The sequence below is a fragment of the Hydractinia symbiolongicarpus genome, chromosome 4 (assembly GCF_029227915.1).
Source record: "Hydractinia symbiolongicarpus strain clone_291-10 chromosome 4, HSymV2.1, whole genome shotgun sequence".
NCBI classification, from domain to species: Eukaryota; Metazoa; Cnidaria; class Hydrozoa; order Anthoathecata; family Hydractiniidae; genus Hydractinia; species Hydractinia symbiolongicarpus.
In genome coordinates this window covers 27,295,824-27,305,621 of record NC_079878.1, presented here as the reverse complement: position 1 = coordinate 27,305,621, position 9,798 = coordinate 27,295,824, and the positions used below count along the sequence as shown (strand labels likewise).

Genomic DNA, 9,798 nt, shown 5'->3' with positions numbered 1-9,798 from the left:
AAGAATACATCGAACATATATATTATTGTTCTGATAATCGTGTAGCGCGTCATCCATACTTAAAATTTTTCTTATTGAATATGTGCTTACGAATGCAAGCACTACCGCAGGGTAGCTTTCTTGTTTCCCAACAATTAAATGATGCACATCTCACAATTGCTGAACTGAGAGATAATTTACAAAATGACGATGATTCAGTTCCACGAAAAATTATTAGTATTGGAAAAAACCTGGTGAATACTGATCCATACTGGAGAGACCAAAAAAAAAAGTGGATGCTCTATTGTTTTTCAGACGAAAGGAGTTTGGCGATTTACCGGGCTATTTTGATACCAACAGTTGTGCAGAATTCCATTGGAAACCATTACATGAATTACTTATTAAGTATCATGCCTTAATAAACAATTTAAACGAAGATACTGTGCGGCAACAAATGGAAAACGACAGCAAATTCAAGCGGGAAATGATTCTACAAAATCTTCATATCGTCACACAGTATTTTGATGCAAGGACTATAAATTACTTTGCCACAGTCAACAAGAAAGTGTTTCAATATAATGATAGTTGGTGGCGATATGAATTCGCTAAAGGTCGAGGTGAGATACATGGTCACGCAATTATATCGTCCTCTAAACACGCTCAAAAGGTCTAAACAATCATGGATGGATTGTCGAATGATGTACCTGACTCACAAGCATCCCAAACTGCTGCACAAGAACTTCAAAATTGGTTCCAAACCACAAATGAAGACAGTGATGACATTTTTTCACCCATATTTACTTCACTGCATCCTGCTGGGGGGAATGAAATTATAGATACCTCTGGAATTAGAACTTGGGTTCCAAACAAAAATCAATGGCCAACACCAGAAGGGAGTCAAGCTCCTCCAGACCATAACCCATTGGCGCAAGAACTTGCAGATGTCGCTAACCATGAAGGTGGTATAAGAGAGCAACATACTTATCTTGTTAATAGAATAGGTCTCCATAATTGTAATTCCAGTTGTTTGCGTTATCGTCGTAAGAATAATAAGGAAAAGGATACCGCTCCAAAAAAGTACTGTCGTTTTCATTTTGGTGATCTTGATCCACAAACCAAAAAAACAAGTGGCAAAGAGATTCATCCTTTTCATGCTGTCATAACAAAAGGGGAACATCCTAGATATGAGGGACCACGCGATCATCCTCGCCTAATGATGCATGTTAAAACACGTCTGCTTAGTTGGCTAGCAAATTGTGACAGTCAAGTCATTATCGATCAGGATCTTCTGGCTCTTCAAAAATACATTGCTGGTTATGCTTGCAAGGGGGCAGCCTCAACTGAAGATTTGGTACATGTTTATCGGCATCTCATTGAAAACACTGCTGATGGAAGCACTGTTAAAAATTTGGCTCAACGACTACTTCAAAAAATTGCTGGTCTAGTAGATGTACCAGGTGCTGCGGCAGATTTTATTAATAGTGGTGGCCGTTTGACTAGATGTACCAGGAATTTTCGATACATTGGTATCAGTGGCTTCCGAGCATTGGATACGTCTGGTGAAGATGGAACCGTTACAAAGAATAGCACATTGGATAAATACTTGAGCGATAAGCGTAGAGAAACTGAGCCAGAAATATCATTATGGAACTGGAGCAAGAAATGTAATTGTACCTGCAAAGTAGATCACGTGCCAGTTTTTACAGGAATATCTACAAAACCTGTTTGGCCTGTTACTGAGGACTATGCAAAAGCTATGCTCGTTATATTTTCTGTTGGAACGTGGCATAATACTGAAGAATTGAAGGGACAACATGAGTCATTTGCTGCTGCTTTGGCTTCCTTTGTTCAAACTGAAAACTGTCCCCCTATATTAATAGATGCATTGAAGGAGGCTGAACAATCATTCGATAAAAAGAGTGAGAGAAAACAAAGTCACACTCGTGTAATCAATAATGAAACCGATAATCAGTCTTCATGTCAATCATCACAATATACAGATGCAAGTTCTCAAAGTTCCCAAAATTCAGTCATTGCACAAATGAACATAGGCAGAGCGATAATGAGAGATATTGCAAGGCATCACGTTGCTGATATCAATGAGCCGGATGTACAACAAGTTCTTCCCAATGGAGGGCCTACATTTGATTGGAATAATTATGCAATTCAAAGTTTTGGTAGTCAATGGCCAATTAATGCTGACACATGGTTACAATCTATATCTGAAGAAGCAGAAAGAAATGAATTGCAGCTGGCTGATGATTGTACCTTACCCCAAATAAACATCTTAAATGCTAATGAATTACAGAGAACAGTCATTGGTATAAATCTTCAGCATTTATTGCAAGTTGCAAAAGGAACTTTGCCAACAGGTACCCAGCCATTACGTTTATTAATACAAGGAACAGCTGGTGTTGGGAAAACATTCATCATTACTGCGCTCACCAGAATCGTTCGGCGTATTTTTAAGCGAAATTCTGCTGTTATGAACTTGGCCCCAACTGGTGCAGCATCAGTCCTCATACCTAATGGTCGCACTATACATTCAATGACTCCACCACCACACAAACTGAAAAAAGATAAGAATTTAAATTCTGTCCAGCTTTCTGACTATCCGTTGGGTGATGTATCTCTAAGAAAGCTGAGAAAGTATACAGGTATGCATGAAAACAATGAACTGAAATTATTTCAACTTAATATTGATGAACGTAGCATGCAGTCGAAGCTTCTTGTGGCCTGGTGCAGCCAAAGATTATGCGAGGCTAAGGGAGACTTTGATAATTATTATGGTGGTGTACCAGCTGTCAATTTCTTTGGTGACCTTGGTCAGCTTGGACCAATTCGTGCTTTGGATCTACATCAGCCACCAAAACACGATGATTCGACAATCAACTTTGCTGGCTATGCAATCTATCGCTCGTTTCAAGATGTTATTGTTCTTACAGAAACAATGCGTCAAGGCCCAGATCAGTTAGCTCTTTTGCAGCGACTACTTAGAATACGTAATGGATCGATCACTCAACAAGACTGGCAAGATATAAATAGTCGTTACGAAGATGCTTTTCCACAAACCGAAAAATGTAACTTTTCGCATGGTCGCGTCCTTACATTGATGGAAACATGGAATGAAGTTAATGAGGAAAATCACAATAAATTAGCTAGCCTTGGTGTGCCTGTTGCTGTAATTCCATCAAGAGGCCGTGGTAAACACCACTCTTTGACTGATAAGCAACTGGGTCAAATACCGCTGAGATCTTTAATGGCAGTTGGTGCAACTGTAATACTCACTAAGAACCAAAAAGGTCTTACGGGCCTTGGTCTTAATAATGGTGCGATGGGAAAAGTAATTGCAATCCTTTATTCGCCAAATATGTCACCACCTGAATTTCCTATAGCTGTCATTGTCGATTTCCCAAATTATAAAGGCCCAATATGGATTCCAGAACATCCAACATGGATACCAATTACTGCTGTTGAAGGTCGATGTGAATTTAATTGTTGCAGCAGAAATGGCCTGCCATTGATGCCAGGATATGCGATAACAATTGCTAAAAGTCAGGGTATGTCGATTGGAGATGGTAAAACTGCCACCCACATGCGTATCAAGTTACAACAATCAATTCAGATGGAAAAAAATAACCTTGGTACAGCTTACACTGCATTTTCAAGATGCGAAAAAGAAAGGAATTGGGCACTTGTCGAGCCAATTACTCAAGAACGTCTCTTGTACGTTAATACACATCCTCGTATGAAAGCCGGACAAGAGGAAGAGCAACGGCTGAAAGCATTATCAAATGAAACCATCAAAAAATTTGATATCACTATAGTAAAGTATATTAACTTGCTGAAAGACCTTGACGAGTTTTGCGATGATGATATTGAAGATGCAGTTTGTCCTTCACCATCTGCAGATTGCTCATGTATTATATGCACATCTCAATCATAATGATAATCACAACTGAAATTAACCTATGTTGCAGATAATATACATTAAAAAACATTGTATATGTTCATATATTTGTTGTGAAAACAATATGCGAAGTAAAATTTTGATTTAGAAAATAAACAAAATAAAAACCGTCTGCCCATGAATTCGTAATTATTGGATGTAATAAGCCGAAGTCAAATACTTGATTATAATATCAATGTATAGTAAGCTGTATCCAAGAATCATGGTAAACATTTTTAATTCAACAGACAGAATAGTTGTTTCTCAAAACAACCGTCTGCCCATGAATTCGTAATTATTGGATGTAATAAGCCGAAGTCAAACACTTGATCTAATATCAATGTGTAGTAAGCTGTATCCAAGAATCATGGTAAACATTTTTAGTTCGACAGACAGAATAGTTGTTTCTCAAAACAACCGTCTGCCCATGAATTCGTAATTATTGGATGTAATAAGCCGAAGTCAAACACTTGATCTAATATCAATGTGTAGTAAGCTGTATCCAAGAATCATGGTACAAGTTTTTAGTTCAACAGACAGAATAGTTGTTTCTCAAAACAACCGTCTGCCCATGAATTCGTAATTATTGGATGTAATAAGCCGAAGTCAGATACTCGATTTAATATCAATGTATAGTAAGCTGTATCCAAGAATCATGGTTAAAATAAACTAAAAATACTCTGCCTAAAATCAGGCATCAAGATGTGTGATTATTATCAACAAACTCAATTTAAAGGCAAATTAATCCTCGTTTTTTGTAAGAAGCCTAAGCATTTGTGTGCACTCAGAGTTTCTTAAAATTTTGATAATTTGTGCATCAAATTTAAATTGTCCTTATTTAACACTGAAAAATCTTTTATTTACAAGGCTTTTTGTCTAAAATACATGCTCATTAACACATACCAAGTCTTAAGTTACTGAAGGCCCTAATATAATCAAGTTTGTAACCTGACTTTTGAGTTGATTTACCTTCTTGTCTTTTTTCCTTCTAAGAATGTAAAACAAAAGGTTTTTAACATTAAGCTAAGTCAATTTAAAAGTGGGTCACTTCTTGGTTTCCTCCCCTTTTTTTGTACTAAATTTTATGTGTTAATGTGTATGACATTCTAAACATTTAGTTCCGTGTCTAGTATGTATACTTACAATTATCCCAGGGGGATTACTAAGTTTCAAGTTTTACTAAGTTCACTAAAACAATTTTTGTGTTTTTATTTTTATTTTACAAATTAAGTATCATCATCATTGACTTTTGTAACCAATGTCAGTAAATCCTGAAATGTCAAATTTGACACTTTAATATTCCTCAAAATCAGTACAATGGAAAGACTTTCACTATATAACAATGAAAATAATTTTTAACTGACCATAATGATACTATGATCCCCTAAGATATCACACAGTCTTGATTTCAAACCATGAAGGAAAAAACCTAAAAATTATGTGAGGACATTAAGGAGATATATTGGTAAGGATAGGTCCGGTTGTAAGGGGATGGAGGAGAACGGCAATTAATACCTTATGCATACAAAATTTTTGTGGTGCTGGCCCAAAATGCTATATTTTTAGATGACTTCGTTTTCCAGAAATATGAGAAATAAATTTTTGCACATGCCAAAAGATTAGTAAAGGTCTTCAGAAAAAAGTATTTTCAAATGTGAAACAAAGAACTCAATGTCTGAGGTTTAGGTTTGAAGTACGAACAAATAGAACATTTTTACGGATAAGAGATTTTAAATTTTTCACAGATCTTAGTTTTGCGGTTTTCAGCCAAATCCACAAAAATAAGTTATACGCATAAGGTACAATCAGTTAAAAAGGAATCAAATTAGCACCAAATATTTGAAAATTAATGTATTTTGTAATTTCACTGATACTGTACACTTCCTGTTCCTTTGTTGCTCGCTTTTGTCTTTTTCCTGTTTTCAGGTACTATAAAAAAAAATCCAAGGAATTTGTAGAAGACGTTAGCAAGTTTTTTCAAATTCTAATGGAAGATATAACGTGGCAGTTATTTTAAATGAAAAACAACCAGATAAGTAGCTCTTATTAATTAATTTTATATTTCATAGGTGGGACTGCCATTTTCATTATGTAATGTAATTTTTAAGTTAATTTAACAATTTTGGAACCACACTCGTTTCAATTTCACTTCTGTATAAAATGTGACATTATTAAGAGATTGTACCGCCAGTGAATTTTTTTTTAATTTTTCATATCATTATTTTTCATAACTACTCTTTCACAGTGAGTTAGGACGGCCAAATGATACTTGTCATGTCATTTAATTTTTGGACTGCGCAATTCATAATGTAAATTTGTAAATCATTTAGGAAAATTCTCTACACTAACAATGGTATCCATGACGCACCCTGGCAATGGTATCAATGAAACATACATGAAGGATTTATTTGGTAAGCATATACTCTACAAGCTTTTTTCTAAAATCATAGCAATGAGGGTGGGAAGTGATAGATGCTTAGTTCTAGCCTGTGTTAGGAAATGTAATTGTCTTAACTTTATTTTTCAGCATTTACACAATTTTTCAATCATCATAATCCTCAAATAATCCCTTATATCAGTTATTAGTATAGTATTTAACCGTTATAGGATCCTTCATGGTTGTTAGTCACAACGAAGTTTCAAAGTGAGAAAAATTGTTAGAACCTTGCGAGTATTGCAGTTAATAGACAGTTTAAACTTGTGTCTTAGGTCTACTTTTACGGCAGCATTAACGTCACCTAGAATTCAAATCGAGATGGCCGTATAAAGTAGGCTAGATAAGTTGCTACATAGATTATTTTTGAGTTTAGTCAGTAAAAATTTAGCTACCATAAGGGAATTAATTTAGCACGTTTTTGTCGATTTTGCAAAAATTCATTCTTGTAGAATACTTCTTTTTGAAAAACGAATTTCAATACCTTATTCGTACTAATTTTGCGTATTTGTGCAAAAAAGTTAGGTTTTGCGCGAAAATTATAAAGCGCAAAAATATAATACCTTTCCCGAATTTCATAAATTATAATAATTATGACGTCATCCAAAATTTTATAAAAGTTTTATGCTCTTCTAATAAAGATATTCAGATAGAATATCAAATTATCATGACAAAAATGAAGTTTTTAGAGCAATATAATATTCTAGTTGGATTTTATTTAGATTTAAAGAAAATAATTATTTTGAAAACGAGGCTATTCTTAGAAAGCTCGGCTATATAAAGGGTTTGGCCGTCACTTTCAGCTCGGAATTTTTGGGGGAATTGAATTTTGTGCATAAAAATAAATCCGCGCAAAATTCATTACTATTACTATTGCGCGAAAATTATTACGCAAAATAATAATTTTTTTTCCGGTGCGCGAAAAATTAGTATCAATAAGGTCATATTTTCCTTTTTGCTTTATCTAGCATATTGTGAGCGTTATAAAGTAGACTTGTTACATTTACTTGTGTATCAAGGGCTGATCCAAGCCAATTTGGACATCGGTATACCGATTTTGGGGACATCTAATTTGGGCGCCCAACTTAGAAACACATAATTTAAAATGCTTGAGAATTGCATTATTTCTTATTTTCTGGATAATTTATATCTCATATTATATTTATATATATATATCTTCAATCACAGAGAAGATATATATGTTCATAAAGAAACTATGTTCTATACTAAAAAATAAAACGATATGCTAAAGCCATGTATTTTTGTTGCCCTAAAGGTTTTTCTATCTGCGGCGCTATCGACGCCAAAATAAATTTCTGGATCAGCCCCTGTGTATATCAAATATTAGTATAGTTGTTGCTCATGAGAACTTTGCATATTGGAAAAATTCATTAGAAGTATTGCAGTTAATATATTTAGCTTGTTAGTTTGTTATGTCTAGTTTATACAGTCGCATTAATGTCGTGTGGAATTCAGATCTAGTACGATGTTTCAGTGACAGGAAGCTGATTGCCTATTTACATTATAACATCTTCTGCATACGTACTGGTCTGTTGAAATCATTTTGATGCGATGCTATTATACCTGTATAAAGTAGGCCTTAGATATGTCTCTATTTTGTCACGATTTTCATTATTATTTTCCTAAATTACCTAGCACTATATATAATAGATCATAAATTTTAACGTTAACAGTTAAAGAAGAGAAAAAAAATCAATTTTGTGAAAAGTTGTATTAAATTAAAAATACAAGTATATAGAAGGCTTTTTGAATTATTTGACTATATCGTCTGAACCAGATTATCAAGGGACCGAATGATAACATATCTGTAAAAAAATATAAATACCGAAATAGAGCATGCTGTAGTTTGCGGGAAATTATGAAGTACCTAAAAGCACCCTAGCAGTAAATCTTAATTACTTCCAATTAGACCCCCTTTTCTGATATTATATGTACCAAAAATACTAACCCTCCTCTCCAAAGACTGGTGGTTACCGAACATAAGAGCGCTACATAAACAAATACAAACTAAAAGTATCCGAAATCAAAATAAAAGTGAAGAAAAAATGGCCTGTTTTGTGATTTTTGCAACTGCTTCATTTGTATTTTTTAGCAAAACAAAAAATAACAAAAAATGGAAGGTCAAATTGAAGGTCAAATTGATTGCCAACTTGGTAAGTATATTATCGTTATTGTTATCATTAGTCGTATGCATGAATAAAAAACTTATCGCAAATAATCGTCCTTTTAAGTCGCGCTTTATGGTAAATTCATCGAGCACCGTATTAAACATCCCGGGTCAACGGGGTACAGATCGTTTGGCCGGTGGCTCAAGCAAGGTGGTGTGGAATGGACGGAGGGGGAAGATGCCACGGAAACATCGCCAGACGTGGAATTAAGTAAGATATCAATTTTCAAATGTTCAAAGTTCGTGTTACGTAATTAAACTATGGTATATATACTTCAGTTTTATCTATGAAATTTATTGAATTAACCTTTCCTTTATTTTTCCTTTAGTGAATGTCTGGACTCGATTTCTAAGGTACAGATTGACCCACAGTGGTTCAATGGAGGCTGAGGTGTTTGGACGTTGGGTCCATAATGGCGGAAGAGAATTCCGAAAAAGCAAGGGTGAAGGAAGCAGTCGTGGTGGCCGACGCGGTCGTGGAGGTCAACGTGGTCGGGGGGGTCGTATCAGACCTTACTAATGTTTTTTTGTTTTTTTTTAATTTCGTCTGTTAACCTTTAGTAGAATGACGTAAGATCTCAACAAGAACAAGTCCTTTTGATTTAGAATTTCGTACTCCATAAGTCAGTGACAAAAGTAATTTTTGAGTAACTAAACGGTCTAATATGTAAAATATACGCGGATATTCACTACAAATGGTATTTGGGTAAAATGGTCATCATTTCCGGTCCACAAAATACAAACGAGAGATTGTGATGTGATATTCACAATAAAGATAGTTAAAATTGTTATGAGTTGTCTACAAAGTTTCATCGTGCAATCATTTGTAGCATTGATTTTTTAAGGTCCCGTAAATCCTATAATTCCTGTTTCTTCGTCAATTACGTTTTATAGCAAGTGCTTCAGTTAACATCCGCCTGAGACACAGACTTCGAAGTTGCTCTCCTCTCGTTCTACTGAAGGTTAACCCTTCTAATTATTTATTACTTTATTTTATTAGTATGAATTAAAGAATTCTATTTCATTTAATCCTTTTTATCTATATTATAATACCCGTTTACGTCTGTCCTTCTGTCTGTAACGCAAAATGGTAGCTTAGCTGCGCAAGTAGCGAGACGCACGCAGTGCTGTATAAAAAAGACGGACGAACCGTGGATTTTTCCACGGGCCACCGACTATTTCTTTTTAAGTTGTTTCCACATTAGATTAAAAGGTGTTGATTTAAGTATATGATTGCTCCGCACTTCA

The 9,798-nt window shown here is 34.8% G+C and overlaps 1 protein-coding gene and 1 long non-coding RNA gene across 2 annotated transcripts; both read left to right on the top strand.

Annotated features, from left to right (window-relative positions):
- Window positions 1-658: 658 nt before the first annotated feature.
- On the top strand, window positions 659-3,925 carry LOC130642401 (uncharacterized). The gene has a single exon (XM_057449488.1). It carries the CDS (start codon window positions 659-661, stop codon window positions 3,923-3,925), a length of 3,267 nt encoding a protein of 1,088 aa, XP_057305471.1.
- Window positions 3,926-5,879: 1,954 nt separating this feature from the next.
- LOC130642158 (uncharacterized) lies at window positions 5,880-9,562 on the top strand. The gene is made up of 3 exons (XR_008982553.1): window positions 5,880-6,339; window positions 8,476-8,536; window positions 8,615-9,562. It is a non-coding gene; the product is annotated as an uncharacterized LOC130642158 (long non-coding RNA).
- The last annotated feature ends 236 nt before the right edge of the window (window positions 9,563-9,798 follow it).